Genomic DNA, 19,087 nt, shown 5'->3' with positions numbered 1-19,087 from the left:
CTCCACTGAGTCAGGGAGCTATCCTGTTCCCAGTACTGGCCCTGGGCCTGGCATTAGTCAGGCAGAGGGGAGCAGCGGGGGATTCCTACAGAACCTGCAGGGCTAGAAGCCTGCAGTGTGGGGTGAGTGAGGCCACTGCGGCAGATGGCCGCACTGATCCTCGGCAGGAATGGGTGGCTCCAGGCTGGCTTCTGCCCGTTTCCCAGCTCTCATCCTGTCTCACCACACGGTCACGGAGTCCTTCACTTGTCCCTGATCATGCAGCTTCTCTCCTTCTGTGGAAGGCAAAGTAAGCAAGGGTATGGGAGGGTGGGCCGACCCGGGCTCTTCAGAACGCAGGGCAGCAGGCGAGGGGCCTCCCACATCCCCTCCAGGGTTATGACTACAGGCATCAGCAGCCAAGGAACCCCTAGTTTTCCAGAATCTGGGGCCAGGAAGGCCGTGTCCCTGGAGGGACATAGTATTTTGTCCCATGAGGGCTCACTCTCATCCTGAGTCAGCAGATTCCTTTTGGTTTATATCGTTCTCTTACAAGTTTGGTTAATGTGAGGCAGCCCCCAAGACACGCATCTGGAGGCAGTGACCAGTTGGATCCCTGGCTCTGCAGGCCCTGGGGCGTCCCGACTACACCCCCAAACTGCAGGGAGCTGAGTGGGACCCAGTGAATGGGTCAGAACAGATGTTTATTACAGGAGAAAACATACCATCCACAAGCAGCAGGACGAAGACGCATTCGGGGTAAACGCTAGGGAGGCGGCAGGAAAGCACCCGGAACCATTGCCACCTCTGCTGGGAGGGAGACAGCAGCACGTGGAAAGTGCACCACAGAACTAGGATAAGACAAGACGGAATGTGGCCCCCCGACACAGAACACACTCGCTGAGGACTGAAGGAACTGAAGAGATCACAGAGCCGACAGCCATCAGACGGACTGTTTGGAAAGTCCCACTTCCTGCACCATGACCAACAGCTGTGCGAGAGCTCTGACAGCCCAGGGGCGCGCACTGCACCGGGGGTGAGGACAGCCCCGGGAGCCGAGTGCTCGAGTCATCAGGACACACGCACGTGTAAAACTGGAATGCCACAGGGACCTGGGAAGCCTCTGTCTACGGAGACCGCAGACAACCACGGGCAGCAGCGGCCACTGGCCCCCATGGCCCCGTCTGGGTCCTGGCAGGACTCTGGTCAAGGGGAGGACCCTGTGGTTCGTGGAACAGGCGGCTGGAGTTTGTGAGGAGGATACCAGGAGACCACCAACACTACGCTCAGTGCACAGAGGTCCCTGGAGGCACGGGCTGCCGCTCAGAGCAGAGCTATGTCCTTGGGTAGGAGACACGCAGTCTGCCCCATCATCTTCGCAGCCACTCCCACCCTGAACTGGCCCTCAGCCCATTCCCCCTCTGGTCCCTCGGGCCTTGGGGACACGGCTTCCTTGGGCCTCGGGGACACCCCCTTTACTCCTCCGTCCTGGCTGAGAACCCTGCCCTCGCTGGTCCTACTCCAGAGCAAATGTCCCAGTGTCCCCCGTGCCACAGGCTTCTGCCATGAGCACCAGGACCGGGGAGCCCCGGGCTTTGCTCCCTGGAGCCGAGGCTGCAGGGCTGCCTCCAGACCTGCATACTCTGCAGCATGTCTTGGGGCCTCACTCACTTGCAGGGGAAAGGAATATCACAGCTTGGTGTCCAGATTGGGGATGGACACAAGAGGTCACTGGAAATCAAGCCCAGGTAACACACTGGTGCCTACAGCCTCCCCAGGAATGCAGCGGACCCAGTCACAGGTGAGCCCCCCAACCTGTGGGGAGAGGAGGAAGCTGAGCCCCACCTGCTGTGTGGCCCTCACTGCCCACTCTCCCACAGCGCTGGCTCCCACCTTCCCTCAGATGGAGGCCGGCAGGAGCCCCGTAGGGACAGATGCTGCTGGATGATCGACGTCACATCCCGGGGACATCTGCAGGTGTCCTCTGTGGCCCCCACCATCCCAGCGCCTTCCACGCTGGGCCAGGTGCCGAGGTGCTACTCTGAGTGCTCTCCAGCAAGAGAACCATGCTCAGCAGGGCGTCCTAAAGGTTTCCCATTTGGAAAAGGCATTTCTCTGGGACATCCCCAGGACGCTGGGAAAATTGTTGATGTTGCCTGTGGGGTTTCAGCCTGCAGTGCTTTCCTAGAAGGCTGGGTGGCGTCAGCATTGCCCTCCTGGGTGGGCGGGGGCGAGAGGTGTGAATTCTGTGGCCTTTGGAGAGGTTGGGGAAGGCCCCACCAGGAGTTCGAGCTCGGGGAGTTTGCTGCCTTCACGGGGCTCTGGGAAGAGAAAGGAGAAGGGAGGCGCTGCTCACCTGCGGCATCACTCAGCCCACCTGCGGCACCCCCCTGCCCCCCCCCAGCTCGGATTTCCTGTCTGGGCCCCGTTGCCCCTGCCCGGCCCTCAGATGGTTCCTCTCTGCTCACCCAGGGGCCTCCTCACCTCCTCCTCGGGGCTCAGGACTGGGGCAGCTGGGTTAGTTGGGAGGTTCACTTCTAGGCACATTTCATCAGGAACTTCTTGACTGGGGTGATCTGCTCTCACGCCAGAAAAGGACAAGAATTACCTTTTGAGCAAAGAAATGCAGTTATTACCCGGCTGGCTGCTGGGAAGCTACAAGTACATACGTGAGGACATGTGTGCCTCCCCCCGCCCCCCCAGTACATACGTGAGGACACGTGTGTCTCCCCCCGCCCCCCAAGTACACACGTGAGGACACGTGTGTCTCCCCCCACCCCCCCGCACCGTGGAAGCCGACTGGCTAGCGCTGGCAGCAGGGGTTCGAGCCATGCACCCCAGACTTGGACGGCAACAGAACCCGGGGGAAAGTGCTCATGTCCCCCAAAAGTTCAGAAAGTTAGAAAATGTAACATTTCAAATGCATGTAAACCTTGGGTGAATATGATGTGATGCATGAGCAGCTCAAAGCCCCGCTCACGGTCCATGCGGTTTAGGACCCAGACACCCGCCTGCCTGCCCTCCGCCCAAGGGGGGCCGGGCTCCTCTCTCCCTCCGCCCCACTTCACTGTTGATGCACATTTGGGTTATTTCCAATTTTTCTGACACTCCACATGCACTATATTACTGCGCATGTAAAAGAGCTCACTACAGTATTTTAATGAGTGAAATTTCTGGGCTAGCACGGTATGGCACATCTTTAACTTGCTAGGAAATGCTATTTTCGTTGCTAAAGTGAATTGATAGCTTTTTAAAACTGCATTTTGTTAACAGCACAACAAATTCAATGGACTTTTTTCACTGTGGGGAAATATACATGGTGTTTATTATTTTAACTGCTTGTGTACAATTAGCAGCATTAAATACTCACCACGCTATGTACCCATCCCCACGCCCTACCCCCAGAGCCTTCTTACCATTCCCAGCAGCAACCCTGCCCTCGTTAAGCTCCCCTGCCACGGCCCCTCCCGCGAACGGGTCACACAGCAGTGTCCCCGGCCGGCTTCTGGCGCTCAGCCCCGGGCTTCGGAGGCTCAGGCTCGTGCGGGTCGCAGCCTGGGTCTTCACTCCCTCAGGGCTGGCGGCGGTGCCCGAGTCTGGCAGCGCCACGTGTCCTGTGTCTGTTCGTCTGGTGAGGGACACTTGAGCTGCATCCATGACGGCCACCGCGAGTGCCCACTACAAACCTTCCCTGATGAGCCCCTGCTTCCCCTTCTGCACCTGGGCCTCCGGGGATCCTGACCCTGACCCTCTCGCGACACCTTGCTCAGCCCTTACATTTCAGTGCTTGCTGACAGTGTTCAGATTCTGCATAGACGGTGGGACCACCTGCTGAGAAACACACTCAGGGTTTTCCACCGTAATCCTACGTGTGTCTTCCTCCTGGTCTGGCTCTGGGCGCAGGGGGAGCTGTGAGGCCGGCCCTCTTGTGCTCTGCGGGCGGAGGGGACACCAGCTACACGGGACCCTCGGCCGCAGTGCTGCTCCGCGTGCTGGGAGATGTTCTGTAGGGGTTTAGACAGTTCTGTTATATTCCTGATTTATGAAGGTCTGTTATCATGAGTGGATGGTGCAATGTGGCACACAGGTAACTATTCAGATGATAATATGCCCCTCCCCCAATCTGTTGATGTGAGAAATCACATCAGTTTTGAGCCAAACTGGCCTTCCTGAAAAAGGCCTCATCTGGCCGCGGTCCGCGCTCCGCTCCTGCCCTGCGGGACGGGGTTTGCCCGCCCCGTGCTCGGAGCCTCTGCAGCCGAGAGCACGGACATCCTGGCTGTCCCAGCTCATAAAATAAGGTGAGGTGTTTCCTCTTTTCAACCTCTGAGTCCGTAGGGGACCGGAATGGGTTCTTGAACTCACTTGTGCGCCACCTGGACTTGCATTCTTTGGGGAAGACTCTAGACTCCGGACACACTCTGTGCGGCAGGCACGGGGTCTCGGGCCGGCTTCCCTACCTCATCTGTGCTCACGTTCCCTGGCTCCGAGTTTTGTCTCTTCTGATCTCTGACGTACCTGCTGTCACATCCCCTTTGCATTCGTGATGGTTCGGTGGCTCCTGCTCTTTTCCTGGACGCTGCTGCTGGGCGATGTCAGCCTGAACAGTTCTTGTGAACAACCAATGTCCACCGCTTTCCTGCCTGAGACAGCCTCCATTCCCACTGGTTGTGCTCCTCTCTGCTCTTTGTTATTTCCTCTCTGCCACTTTGCGTTTGTTACGCTATTGTTTTTATAACTTTGAAGCCAGAGGCTCAGCTTCTGATTTCTAGCTCGTCCGCTGACGGGACCAAAGCTCTTAGGGCTACACGTCCCATGTGGGCTTCAGTGGCCCAGAGAAGCTCTGACGAGTCCTATTTTCAGTGTCAGTGAGGTCTGAGTGTTTTATAGCTCTCATCAGGTTTTTTTTTTTTTTTAATTTGAGTCAGGTTATTGAGAAGGTTTTTTTTTTTTCCTAGAACAGGAGTTTTATTTGAAGAACAACAGAAACCCCTCAAAGCTGCCTGAGCGACGGGAGGCAGAAAAGGCCACTCACTGATTTCAGTTTGATTTTGTGATTCTTCTCATGATGGTAAACTGTGTTCAAAAAAGAATTTCCAAGTCTTACTTTTTTTTTTATAATTTTTAAAAAATTTTTTATTTTTTAAAAAGAGAGAGAATGAGAGACAGAGAGCATGAGAGGGAGGAGGGTCAGAGGGAGAAGCAGACTCCCCGCCGAGCAGGGAGCCCGATGCGGGACTCGATCCCGGGACTCCAGGATCATGACCTGAGCCGAAGGCAGTCGCCTAACTAACTGAGCCACCCAGGCGCCCCCAAGTCTTACTTTTTAAAAAAGTATTTTTCTGTGGCTCTTTTCCGGGCTGATGCAGCCTTCCTGGGAGAGGCGCTGAGGGCTGTTGGCGTGCACGGCCACCTCCCATGCCTACAAGCAAATGTCTGCCTTGCTAAGAACACAAACACATGGCAAGAAGCTCCACATCCAACGTGGGGCTCGAACTCACGGCCCGGAGATCAAGAGTTCCAAGCTCCACCCACCGAGTCAGCCAGGTGCCCCCAGAGCTGACATTCTTAAGACACTTGGGAGGAGCCAGCCCTGCACCTAGGACTTCACGTGCTGACTCACTGAGTCAGGTTAAGCATCCCCATGTCACGCCTGAGGAAACTGAGGCAGCACGAGGAGGTTAAGGGACATGCCCCAAGTCACACATCGCCAAGGCACCGGCTCAAGTCGCTAAGCCCCGGCCCGAGAGCCTGTGTTCTTCACCACCCATTTCCTCTCTAGAAACCAAAGCCATGGGGTCAGAGTGCGTTTCCCTCTCTTCAAACAAACTGGCAATGATGAAGACCCACCTGCCTGCTGCCGGAGAGGCCAGGGCAAGCCTGCCGTCCGTGTGCCGCTGGGGCGCCCAGCCCGCACAGCCCCGAGGATCTCCACCTGGCATTCCGTGTCTGGGGACCCATCCTGTCAGCCCGAAATGCAGAAAAGGTATTTATCTCAGCATTATTTATAGCGCCCGAAACCAGAAACAGCCCACACGCCCATTAGGACACGGTGAGCCTCTGCTCACCGCACCTGTAGGCGGCGGTGGAGACCATGCCTGCCACCGTGGGAACGGGGAAACGGGCTGTAACACGTGATACAGATCTCACGGCGGACGCTGCACGGGAACACACGCGTCCTGGTGTGTCAGAAGGCCGCAGTAAAGACAAACGAAACCACGCCGAAGAGGACGCAGACACCCCTGGACGTGCGTGCCGGGTCCACAGCCTGCGCTCCGGCACCCAAGGTGGGCACCAGGGCTCGCTGCTCGGAGCCCCTCCGCAGCCCTCCCAGGGCTTCCTGCGGCTTCCTGCACTGGCTTCCCCCCGCGCAGCCAGTCCTGGAGGACTCGAGCGCACATGGGTCAGGCTGACTCTCACGCGCCCTCCACCTACAACAGGCCCAACACGGCCGCCGCTGGTCTCTGCAAACACAGCTCTGCTGGCACACGGCCGCGCTCATTCACTGTGTTCACTGCTGTCGCATGTCACAGCGGAGCTGAGCGGGGACAGAGGCCTTAGGGCCACAGGGCCAAGAACAGCTACTATCTGGCCCTTTACAGAAAACGTCTGCCAGCCTGACTCCGGGTTCAATTTGCTTCATCACTCAGTGCGGATACATGTCTTGTTACTCTGTTTCTCTGCTGAACATCTGACGGTAAAGGGCAGACATCATGATCCTGTGTCCCTGAAAACCTTAGGGAGCATCTTTGACAAGGACGAGGTCTGGGATGGCCGGGGGCCGCAAGCCAAGCAGGAACTTGGAAACTGATGTGGCTCTGCCACCCAGTGGACAGTGTGGACACGAGGTTTGCCGAATGTCCCAGTAACGTCCTTAACCATCCACTGTGTGTCCCCCTGGATCTCCTGCCACACCTAGGGCGAGCTGCATCAGGTAGGAGGGCCCGCCGCGCTGGGGAGGGGGGACGGGGTGTCCAGCTCAGGTGTCATAACATCACAGCTTTTAGAAAGAACAGGAGCGAACACTTGCCAACCTGGAGAAGCATTTCCACCGGGAGCATCTGCCCTCTGGCGTCTGTGACCCCCGATGGCGAAACGGGTCTCCCCCCGATTCAGGACCTTCTTGCAGGACGGAATCCCCAAAGAGTAAGGCTATCTTAGGGGTCCAAACAGCTGAAAGTGTAGGCATCAACATTTTCCTAGTACAAAGCCCCATTACCTCCTGGTTGACGGTCACCAGGCCCCCCTCACACTGTGGGAAGTTCTGGGACACACCACACCACTCTGAGAGCACGGGGCCCCATCCAGACCACTCCCGGGGGAAACCAGGGCTGGGCATAGCATGTGGCCTTGCCCGGGGGATAAGATGGAACTTGGGGGCCAGGCATGAGGAAGTGAAACTAACCTGGAGAGCCAATCCCCAGGGGGCAGGGCGCACTGCCTCATGTCTGAAGACCCCCATGGCAGATGCAGCCTGGCTCGAAGCTGTGCTCACATCCTTGGGGCCTCCACCACATGTCCAGGGCGGGACTCTCCCACGGTGGCAGTATGTAGGTCCCGAGCGATCCACCTGGGTGAGTCAGGCCGCTCACCTGGGATGGGGGCTAGGCCAGGGGGATGCACAAAGGGTGCAGTTCCTGGGGATGGGGTGGGGGATGGCGGTGGCACCGCAGCCCGAGGAGGGACGCCAGAGCACAAACCACTGTCACCATGGCCAGCCGAGTGGGGACAGCAGGTGTCTAGCGCAGCGCTGGGGGCGCGACCGCAGAGTACCGCTACCTAGCTCAGGGCCGTGGGCCTCCTGCCAGGCTGTGCAGGGATGACCCGGCAGGTCAAGAGTCTGCAGACTCAAGTCTTCAAAGGAGCAGGTGAGAGGGCTGAAACCACAGTGGACACCACAGGCGGAGGCCGCAGAGGGAGGCGCTGGGCCGCTCACAAGCAGCTGCTGCCTCGCGAGCCCCACAGGCACTGTCGATATCCCCAGAGTCTCCCGTGCCGCAAGCCCCTCCCCCATTATCATGGTGTCTTGATCCAGAGATGCTCTGGACCAGAAAGGTCTTTACCACGCTCAAGCACTTGCTTACCCCACTGGGTTGATTTTCCTGATGATGAGGGGGATGCCCGGGCACAGGTGCGCTGAGCTCACGGACCCCCAGCATCGATCAGATGCTGAAGGAGGGACAGCTCCCATCAGCACAAACACCGCGTCTCGGCAGATAGCTTCCCCGCGCTCAGTGCTTCTTCCGTGGGTGGCACTTCCGATGGCGAATGAGACATGAGCTGTAGGCAAAGGTTTTCCCACATTCCTTGCACTCATACGGCTTCTCTCCAGTGTGCGTCTTCTGATGTTTTAGGAGATTGGAGCTGCAGTTAAAGGCCTTCCCGCACTCGCTGCATTTAAAGGGCTTCTCTCCAGTGTGGATTCTCTGGTGTTTGGGGACATCGGAGCTGTGCCTGAACATCTTCCCACACTCCTCACACTTGAAGGGTTTCTCTCCCGTGTGAACCCTCTGGTGGCGAAGATGGTCTGTCTTGTGCTTGAAGATGCGTCCACACTCGCCGCACTCATAGGGCTTCTTTCTCTGAAAAGGAATGAACACGGGAACCCCCTCAAAGTCATCTTTAAACGAAGCATCAAAGGCATCAAATACGTGTTCTTCTTCAGGACTCAGGCTGGCTTCCTTGCTGTACTTTTTCGCCAAAGTGGACCTCTTGTTTGCCTTTTTCTCCCCAGATGCTTTCTCTCCTTTGGGAGTGTCCTTTAGCAAATCTCCTTCTTCCTTTGGGGTCTGTGCCTTCTTTTTGCCCGTGGGCTTTTCCATCTTTCTTTGTTCCCAGGAGAGAGGAAGGGCCACTGGAATCCAGGAAGGGCTAAGGAGAAAGGCCAGGGGCCAGACTCTCCTATTCTTCCAAAAGCTCTCCCTTTAGTCACAGCTCTTCATTTTTCTGAGCTTGTAACGAGACCTCCGGAGCAGGAAGTCTGCACCAGAGAGGACACCACCAATCCTCGTGCTGCCGGAGAAGCCAGACCATGAAGGTTAGATCACACAGGTATGCGGGAGGAACAGAGCTGTGGTGCAGCGGCTAAGGGACGGATGGCGGGGGGGACAGGGAACGTGGCCCCTTCCCTGCTTGTGTGCTCCCCTTGGGCACCTCATGAGCCTCTCAGTGAGGCTCAACAAACAGCCTGTTCTGTTTGGATGTGACCAAACGGAACACTCGCTCTAACCCTCTGCCCGGGGATGGGGTCTCCAGGCCTGTGTCCAGTGGGGTCTGATACAGACCATGGACCAAAACTCCGTGTGGTCCCCACATTGGGGTTCTCCCCCCACCATTTTCTCCCTCCTTCTCCACTTGCTGTATTTGGGAGCAGCAGGACCCACATGTGCCCCTTTGGGGGTTATGCTCCTGTCACCTAGAGCCTGGATCTGAGATGGATCAAACTCGGGGCGCCCCAGCCCTCCTCCAATGGTCCACCTCCATATGGCCGCCAGCAAACCCCTATCATGTACCTGCCCCGACCCCCAGTGGCTCCCCTCATACTTATGAGCCCTATACATGCCTGACCTGGCCCACTCCTCACTCCCCTCCAGCTTCCTTTAGGCTCCTCAAACATACCCAGTCCTTCCTGCCTCAGTGCCTGGCTGATTCCAGAAATGGGCCAAGAGCAGGTGTTCATGGGGCTGGCTGCTCACTTCAGAGCTCTGAATGGGCCCTTCTCAGGGAGGCCTCCCTGACTCACCAAACACTGCCCCCACTCCCTGTTCCCTAACCAAGCTCTAGTCTTCCCTGGGGCCCTTAACCAAAGCCAACTCCTCCATCAACTAGATCTTGTGTACACCCTCTGAAACACCTGATGTTCCCTGTCCCTAACTCCACCTAACAGCACCCAATTCAGCCACAAATTCAAACAGGACCCAACAGTCCCCGGTGTCTGTAGGAGCATCGCCCACACAGCTCCTAGTTCTTTGTTGAGATCCCTCTTCTATTTCGTTTCTGTATTATTCCTGAGCTTCCTTGCCCTCGTCTTCTCTCACTGCTAACTAATGGAATTCCAGCATCAAGCCTGGAGCAACTTCAGACTCTAACTGCTAGTGAGGGAGATCTCCACAACACTGAGAAGCCTTCTTTTTTTAAAGAGAAAACTCCAAAGGCAGGTCCTGTTCTGATCCTCCAACATTCCCTGCAAACAGCGTTCTTAGCAAAGGTATCTCGTGGCCTGTGACGGCTACCCTGATCTACTAGGAGGCCCATAACCCTGACAGGCTGTCCCACCACAAAATGTGATGCCCTAGGTGGTAATATTCCCAGTGATGTATTTTTTTTTGAATTTTCTTTTCCATCCCATTTATTTACCATCAACATTTTAATCTGTGTGTCTTTGACTTTTGTACCTGACAACACTGTAGCTTTCTTTGTTTTAAGTAAGCTCTATGCCCAGCTTGGGGCTTGAACTCAAGACCCCAAGATCAAGTCGCAGGCTCCACGGACTGAGCCAGCCAGGCACCCCCAAGTGGCTTTAAGGTATAAATACTTTGAACTCTCTTAAAGTCAAAAGGGTACACTTCAGCTTTCCTCTTCTTCCCTATGCAGAGGCAATAATAAAATGACTGTCGAGATTTCCCATCCTGACAAGGAATTTGAGTCTGGCTTCTTCTAAATAAAAATGGTTAGGTACACTTGGTCTGGATTCAGGCCTATGTTGCCCGGAAGGCTCTACTTGAGGCAGGTTCTGGGAGGAGGCTGCTCTCAGCATCAGGTGGGAGCCTGAACCGAGGGTAAAGGAAGCTCATCTGGGCCGAGGAGCATGCAGAAATGGGGGGGGGGGGGGGCCGGCGGGGGGGGGGGGGGGGGGGGGCTCTGCTGGGGAGGGCAGAGGATCACCGCACCAGGCAAGTACACTGGAGTCAGAGGCTGGTGTCTAGTTTCGGTAGTAAACCGAGGAAAACCAAGAACTTGTATGAAGGCGTCCCCCGACTGGAGGGCGTGCGTGGGCTTCCTCTGCGCTCCAGCGTCCTGCCGGGACCGGCACTGAGGGCAAGGACCACGGCTCTTTCACCCCTGCATCCCTAGCTACAAGGCCAGAGCCAGCACGAACTGGTGCTCCGGAATCACTCCGGATCTTCGTCTCCTCTGCCCAACTCAAGCTGGCAGGTGCTTGACGGCAGAGAGAGCACCAAGTTACAAAACAGTCAAAAACGGAGTGGACCCGAGGTCCCCCACTCCACAGGCCCGTAGGCGCTCGAGCCACCTGCCCCAAGGGCTGGGGTGCTGTGCCCGCGGCAACTTCGGAGGAGCTCCCTTCCTCTCTGGGCCAGGCCTCCTGAACTCCAAGCTCTGCGTGGCCCCGCAGCCAGGGTCCCTGGAAACCCCACTCAGCTGGCCCGTCCCCCCGCCTTCAGAAGCCTGGGTCTCAGGCGGAGCCTGCATTACAGGCGGGTTTGGACCCAAAGGCACACATGCACCCCAACAGTCCGCCGGGCCCCCCGCCTGCCAGCAAACACGAGCTGTGTCGAGGCCGAGGAAAGGGGCCCCGACGGGCAGCACGATGCACCCCCGCCAACGACAGGGCCTCGTCGGCCAAGCGTGCAGGGCCCCGGGGCGCCGCCTTCACCTCGATCCGCTCCGAGCTGCTCCTCGCCCTCCTGCCCGCAGCGCCCGGGAGGCGAAGGAGGGGAGGCCGCCGCCCTGGGCTGGGGGGCGGGCCCAAGCGACGCCGGAGGGCACCGGCGAGTCCCTGGCTGGAGGTCGGGGGCCCGGAACGGACGGACCCTCCCGCCGCAGCCCCTCCCCCCGCGCCAGGGCTCCGCAGCCCCCCAGCCGAGCAGCCGGGCCGCGGTACCCGCCGGGAGGCCCGCCCCTTCCGGCGCCGCTCTAGGAAGAGGGGCCCCGGGCCTCTCGGTGGTACGCCGGCGGATGGCTCCGCCCGGCTCGGCTTTCGTTTCCATTTCTGCAAGGGCCTCCTCGGGCACCCCCGCCCCCGCCGGAAGGCCCGCCCCCCAGTCCCCGCCCCTCAGCTCTGCGCCCGCTCCCTCGCCCCGCCCACCGCTCCCTCGCCCCGCCCGCCGCTCCCTCGCCCCGCCCCCCCCCCCCCCGCCCCGCGCCCCCCTCCCTCGCCCCTGCCCCCTCCCTCACTCCTCTCCAGCCCCCGGACTGCTCCTCACACACAGCCCGTGCACTTGGCCTGTGTCCGGTTGCACTGGTGCCCCCTCGCCTGGGACTCTCATCCTTGGCTGGCTGCCTGGCGCACTCCCACTTCCTGCCCACTGAGAGCTCAGCAACTCGGTGGAGCCCACCTGCCTTCCTATGTGTATTCAGTTCCTGCTTCCCACAAACTTAGCTGCTTAAAGCAACACCTGTTTGTTACCTGAGTTCCTGTGGGACAGGCATCCTGGCGTCCAGGCATGGCTCAGCTGTCCTCTGCTTGGTCGTGCCAGGCTGCAGTCAGGTGTCAGCCGGCTGCGTTCTCAGCTGGAGGCTCAAATGTGGAAGAATCCGCTTCCACACTCCCCTGCTTGTTGGCAGGATGCATTTCCTGGGGGCTGTGCTACCGAGGGCCTGCTTCTTATTGGCTATTGGCTAGAGGCTGGCCTTGCGTCCTAGTCGCCCCCCCATTCCCTGCCACAAGGCCCCCTCCATGGGCAGTTCCCAACATGGCTGCTTGCTTCTTCAGGGCCAGCAAGAGAGCCTCTCTCCCCGGTCTGCTCAGATGGAGTCTCATAGAAGGCAGCCTAACCATGGGAGTGACCTCCTGTCACCAACACACAATGTGACCTAACTGCAGGACTGACATCCTGTCACCTCTGCCATATTGTGGTTTTGAAACAAGTCACCGGTGCCGCCTGCATTTGGGGAGGGCAGCAGTCTCTGTAACACCACAGTTGGTCTATTCCCCCACCTCTGGACTCCCCCGCCCTGCCCGGCAGTTTTTTTTCATAGCACATTCCAGTCTCTGACATACTATGTCATCTCCTTATTAGTATGTTTACCAGGCTCAGGCACGCCTCGGAGGGCGAGGGAAGCGGGGCTCCAGACCGACGCAATGAGGTGAGTCAAATGAACGTTTGGTTTCCCAGTGGTAATCAGAGTTATGCTTACACCACGCTCTAGTCGATTAAGCCTGCAGCAGCATTATGTCTAAAATACGATGTACATGCCTTTATTACAAAAAAATACTCTCTTGCTAAAAATGCTAACAGTCACCTGAGCTTTCAGCGAGTCCGTCTTTCTGCCTGATGTTGGTGGCTACTGACTCATCCGGGTGGTGGCTGCTGAAGCTAGGGGGGCAGGGGGGCGCACGCTGGCAAGTTCTTAAGACAACAATGAAGTTTGCCACAGTGACCGACTCTTCTTTTCATGAACAATATCTCCGTAGCGTGTGATGCTGTTCGACCACCATAAAACGGTCAATTAGAATCACCTTAGAATCCTTAAAAAAATTCTTTTTCAGGTGCCACCCAAGAGCTGGTGAAGCAATACGTGGGGCTGAGCGTAGTGAGGCATAATTTTAGAGGCTTCCCTGTGATCCTAACGGTCAGCCAGGTTTCCGGGGCAGCAGACGGCAGGCCCCCTCTGGCGCAGGGGCGCTCAGCCCAAGCTGTTCATCTGAAACACCGCAGAGCTTAAGAGACTGCTACCCAGACCCCACCTCGTGGCGGGGGGGCGAGTGGACCCCTAACATTGGTATGATTTGAAAGTGCCCCTAGATGATTCTTCTGGGCATCCGGGGTCCAGAACTGCTGCTCCAGAGCACTGTCGTGGGGACTCACACAGGGTCTCAGTGAAGCTTCGGACGCGGAGCAAGGAGGAGACCCAAGAGTCAGGCCATCAGGTTTCGTATTCTTCCAAGAAACATTGATTCCTTACCTGTGGGCATGTTCCTCAATTATGGGTCACACCCATTTACCCGGAAGAGCTAACCTCTGGCCCCTTGAGCCTACAGTTTGTGACAAGGTGGGCGGTAAGTAGGCTCCTTCCCCAGGCTCATCTGCTGACAGGCTTAATATATATATATTTAGTTTTAACTAGGCTCCACACCCAGCACGGAGCCCAACCCGGGGCCTGAACTCACGACCCAAGCTGAGATCAAGAATCGGACACCCACCGGCTGCACCATGAAGGTGCCCACCGCCAGGCTTCTGGGAGGTGAATTATCAGGGGTTGCATGGGTGACAACAGGCCAGGGAAGCCTGACCCCCAGGTCATCCCCCTGCTTCCCTGCAGCATAAGTTCACTGTCAGGCCCGGCCTGGGCCCAGAGGCTGTGCGGTGCCTGCGAGGCTTCACTTGGTGACTGTAGGGTTGTGTGACCGCGTGGACGGAAGGCTTTCCTGCAGCTGTCACCTTCAAGGCTTGCTCATCAGTGGATGCTCCCAGGTCAGGGCTTCTGGGATTGGGCCCCGGGGCGGGGGGGGGCGTCCTCTGCAGCCGGAAGAGAACTGAGTCCTGGCACAGATACCTCCAACTCACTGCTCAGCTCAGGCTCTTTCTGGGAGGAATGAGGACATGGGGGGAGGGGGAGCCGTGTGGAGGCTTTCCTGTGTTTCTCCATTCCCACCCCCTGCCCCCCATTCTCTGAGACCCTGCAGCCAGGCACCCCCCACCCCAGCAGCCCCACCACAGAGCCCAGCCGCCCCCCTGGTGCATCCTCAGGCAGGACATGCCTCTGTGCCAGGAGCGTCCTCTGAGGCTGAAAGGCCTGAGTGTCAGGCGACACTGAACCACATGGGACCCCTCACCAGCTCTCAGGTGAGAGCCCATGACTCCTCTCCTTCTGGAAGGTTCCAGGTGGGTCCTGGGTCCATCAGCTTCTGCAAACTGGTCACTAGAGGGCCAGTGTTCAGCAAGCTCCATCCTCAAGAACATCCTGCTTTTGGGTCAGTGCTTCATCCTTGGTTCTCGCAGAGAGAACAAGGACAGGAAGTGCACCATGGCCACCTGCTTCCTGTTTTGGGAGAAAGGAAGTCCTGAGACCACCCCAGGACTCAATCTTGGAAGGGGAGAGTGGACAATGGCAGCTGACCCAGTGGGGCCATGGGTGGGCAGGAGACGGGAAAAGCCCCAGCACCGTGGGAAGGATGGAGGCTGCAGGCGCGGGATGCCCAGGGAGTGTCTATGTGCGCCCTCCCCCCCAGGCCCCTTGTTCCAGCAGGCAGGTCCTGTGGGCCCAGAAGAGGGAACAGAGCATTCTTCCTGAGCTTGCTCCCAGTGCCAGAACTGGGTGGGGGTGCACAGGGCCCTGAGGTGGCCCCAGGGGCTGGTTTCGAGGTGGGGGTGGTGAGACAGCTTGGGTAGGAGTCTCTCAGCCTGTTTGTACTCTCCATGTCAGGGGCCAGCTGTGGGGGAGCAGAAGGGAGCAGGGTGAGTGGGCAGACTCAGTGCTGGGAGGCGGATAGAGCTTGAGCGAGCCTGGACCCCGCCCCCCCAAGAACAGCTCCGAGAGTCCGAGCAGGGACCGCCACCATCACCCCCGTCACTAGAGCACCACCAGCACGTGGCGGCCAATACCTGTCGGCCTGCACACGGAGCCTAGGAGACGGGTTCTGCTTTTCTCTGGCTTTGTGGGCCAGGGCACTGCGCACAGAGAGGCCATGTGGCTTGCGGAGATCACACAGCTGGGAAGCGGCCCATTCAGGCTTGAGGCCTGGCCAGGGGCCAGCCCTGGGGCTGCATGGGCTCCTTGTCCTCTTAGCAGCTCCCAAGCACACTGACAAAGGCCAGGGAGACTCTCGACAGCATCCAAGCGGCAGGGCCACCAGCTCCAGAAGTTTCCAGCATTAGGCTCTTGAGGAGTATCCTCTGGGGGTTCGAGTACCTGCAGTGCCCTGGGGTGAGGACCGCTGAAGTCTGACCGAGGCCCGGAGGCTGGTCTACCAACTGCAGCCTCTCCCTGTCCTAAGCTACTGGCCTCTGGGACAGACGTGTCCTTCCCTGTCCATGGGGAAGCCCGGCTCTTGGAAGCCTCATCCCCCCTGCTTTCAGTCTAGAAGAGGGGACCTCTCCCAAGTGCCTACTGCCACCCACAGGCGACACCAGCAGAGCCAGAGGCCTGTCCAGAGGAGCGGCTCTGGCGTCTGAAGGACAGACTTCGGGGGAACCACGGGGTCAAAGGGTGTGCTGGCTTAGCCCCCCGCCCCCGTGCTGCTAACAGCCCCTCCCAGATGCCTCGCTGACTTGTATGCCCACTTCTAGATTCCTGCGGAGGTGAACATTTTTGCTGCTTTGATGATGGACAGCTGTGTCAGGCTCCAGCACCCCCAAATGCCACAACCTCCCGAGGGCGGGGGTGGGGGGTGGGGGATGGGCGCCACGATCCTGATTCCAGCGCGGAAGTGGGGCCTCTGCACGTGTTAACCTTGAAAATAAAACTTCTAGTCATTTTACCAGCAAGAATGGGTTTATTGAGGAACGGCGGAGAATTGCAAGCCGGGGCAAGCAAAACACCGCAGGTTTGCGGGGCGAAGGACAGCAAAGCGCTCTCCCAGAGGAGAGGGGGAGCTGGGAGGGGCTGTTGCCGACCGAAAGCCCATTGAGCTAAACGGGGAGCTGGGAGTGTGCTGGCTTCTCATTGGCTGGGCTGTTGCCAGGGGCGGAGGAAAGCTCCCCTCTTCCAGCGCAGCAGGGAGTGCGGGAGCGGGGAGAGCAGTAGGGCGGGGGAGGCGCCTCTCTTCCCGTCGGATTTGTACGTGATGAGAGTAGGAGGGGCTGAGAGCTCCCGCTGCCCAGGCTCCTGACTTGTGTTTTGGTGAGGTTTCCTTTGATTAACTTTCTCATTTGGGTGGGCCTGGGCTGCGCACCTGCCAGCAGGCTGCGGTGGGAAAGACCCCTGTGAGGCCCCCAGACCCTCACGTCGGACGGGCCCTCCGTGGTGCGTGCCCGCGGGATCTGCCTGAGGCTGGCTCAAGCCGAATCACCATAGAAACCACCAACTCTGCGGGACAGGGGACACCCTGGGGAATCGGGGTGGTGCGGGGTTTGCTCGGGGTTTGAAGTGGGCAGGGAGAGGCCTGTCTCCATTCACAGAGGTCTGTGTGCAGAACGCGGCGCTCCTGGGCAGGCTGGCCGCTGCCGCTGCAGACTGCGTGGGGACACAGGCCACGCAAGCGGCCCTGACCGGTCACTGAGCACCCTGGTGGACAGATGGACAAGGACCGAGGAGGCCAGCAGGACCTGGCTACCACATGCGCTCATAAAGGCCACGGGTTGGGCCCCCCCCCCGTCCTGCTCTGGCTGCTGCGCCCATGCTCCCCAGGCCCTGGTGATGCATCCAAAGCCAAGTCTTTTTTCTACGTACAGTTAGATGGATTTTCTGTTCCTTGCTGCTGAATACACTGCAGACTGATCCAGACAAAGCGAGCAAAGGTCTCTTCTTGGTAGAACACAGAGTTTGGCCTTGAGGAGGCCCTTGCTGGAGTCCGGACATCCAGGAGGGGAGTGCAGATGGGGGAGGGCACCCCGCATTGGAGCCTTGGGGAGTGTGGGCTCGGGCAGGGTGACACCGTCGGGAGGGCGGGCATGGGGCAGGGTGACGCCGTGGGGAATGTGGGCATGGGTGGGGTGACACCACGGGGAGGGCGGGCACGAGCTTGGGGAGGGCGGGCATGGGCATGGGTGGGGTGATGCCGTGGGGAATTGGGGAGGGCGAGCACAGGCAGAGTGATGCTGTGGAGAGGGCGGGCACAGGCAGGTGGGGTGACACCATGGGGAGGGCGGGCACAGGCATAGGGAGGGCAGGCACGGGCATGGGTGGGGTGACGCTATCGGGAGGGCAAGCACAGGCAGGCTGATGCCATGGGGAGGGCAGGCATGGGTGCAGTAACCCCATGGGGAGGGCGGACACGGGTTTGGGGAGGGCGGGCATGGGTGGGGTGATGCTGTGGGGAGGGCGGGCATGGGAGGGGTGACACCAGCAGGTGTTTGCTTCTTCCTTCATCTTGCTTCTCAGCTGGAATATGGAGATGGGCATGCAGCCCGCTCTAGGTAGGGGTTAATTTATTGCTGCCCAGAGCAGGGCCCTCCAGCCAAAAGACAGAAGCTTTGGAGGAGCGAGATTTGAGGAGGGGCACGTAGCTCTTTCACCAGGCTCCTGAGCGCCCTGGCTTAATAGAGGACTTAGCGAGCCTGAGGTCCTGCAAAGTCTAGGGTGCTGCGTGATCGTCTTTGCTTCATGGGAGTGGGCTGCACACCCTCTGGTGGGGGGGAGATGGAGACGGGGAGGGAGTGAGCTTTGCCAGGGTGCGGCCAGGCTGGCAGCGGGTCTCAGAGCCCTGGGGGAGGAGATGGCAGAGCACAGAGGCAAGGATGGGGGGCTCAGGAGGGCGAGGCTTTGACCTGCCCCTCTGTGTGCACATTGAGTTCAGGGGGTTAAGAGACAACCAGTCGGGCCCATACCAGGGAGGAGCCTCATTCCCCAGACACCTGCTTCCAAGGGAGGGTGAGCGACCTTTCCAGGGGGAGTGGCTTCTGGGGAGGCCTGTCACCCTCTGGCTCTGCCTCTGTCTCTCCTGCAGCTCCTGGGATCTGCCTGCACCACCCCCACCCTCACCCCCCGGCCTGGGGCCCTGCATCCTCAGTTGCATCTTCCTTGGGGGGTCTGTGTGCCTGTGTCCCCAGCTGGTCAGAGCTCGGGGGGAGGGAGGTGTGGTTAGAATTTGTCCCATGAGTTGGAATCAGGCACCACGTCCAGCTCTGCGACAGCCGGGGGACCATAGGGCGCCGGGCACAGTGGTGTGGGGCATTGGCGCATCGGGTAGAGGGAAGGGTGTGTGTGACTTGGGGGACTGCCTGCCTCGAGGCACTTCAGCCCAGGCAATCTGCCACCGCAGGCTGAGGGTGACCGCAGGCTGAGGGTGACCGCAGCCTGCAGGCACAGGGAGGCCATGCCTGTGGATGCAGTGTGGGGGAGCCCGTCCGTTCACTGGATGGGTTGTCTTTCTCCCCTCCCCCACATGCCCATCATAGATTCCATCTTAAAAATCGCAGCTCTCTAGGAGCCTGAATCTAGTAGTGGCAAAGGCAAAGGGCATCTGAATCGTGTCTGGATGGCAGGAGTGTTGCTAGAGGCCACGCGGGGGCTGAGAGCCACGCCTGACTTCTGGGCTGTGGCCCCT

At 59.0% G+C, this 19,087-nt stretch overlaps 1 protein-coding gene across 3 annotated transcripts; it reads right to left on the bottom strand.

Annotated features, from left to right (window-relative positions):
* Nucleotides 1-5,250: 5,250 nt before the first annotated feature.
* Nucleotides 5,251-12,826, bottom strand: ZFP41 (ZFP41 zinc finger protein). 3 transcript variants are annotated; one of them, XM_035012058.1, is made up of 2 exons: nucleotides 12,347-12,826; nucleotides 5,251-8,991 (listed from the first exon to the last, which is right to left on the bottom strand). In XM_035012058.1, exon 2 carries the CDS (start codon nucleotides 8,799-8,801, stop codon nucleotides 8,211-8,213), a length of 591 nt encoding a protein of 196 aa, XP_034867949.1. In that variant the 5' UTR covers nucleotides 8,802-8,991; nucleotides 12,347-12,826; the 3' UTR covers nucleotides 5,251-8,210. The 3 variants fall into 3 exon arrangements, with proteins under 3 accessions (XP_034867949.1, XP_034867947.1, XP_034867948.1); XM_035012056.1 differs by lacking the exon at nucleotides 12,347-12,826 and adding an exon at nucleotides 10,869-11,818; XM_035012057.1 differs by lacking the exon at nucleotides 12,347-12,826 and adding an exon at nucleotides 11,594-11,818.
* Between the last annotated feature and the right edge of the window lie 6,261 nt (nucleotides 12,827-19,087).

This window comes from Mirounga leonina, unplaced genomic scaffold (genome assembly GCF_011800145.1).
Source record: "Mirounga leonina isolate KUSES-001 unplaced genomic scaffold, KU_Mleo_1.0 Mir_165, whole genome shotgun sequence".
Lineage (NCBI taxonomy): Eukaryota > Metazoa > Chordata > Mammalia > Carnivora > Phocidae > Mirounga > Mirounga leonina.
This window is presented reverse-complemented; position numbering and strand designations above follow the sequence as displayed.

Excerpts from the sequence above, each read along its gene's own strand:
- ZFP41 (XM_035012058.1), bottom strand. The coding sequence starts at position 8,801 with ATGGAAAAGCCCACGGGCAAAAAGAAGGCACAGACCCCAAAGGAAGAA.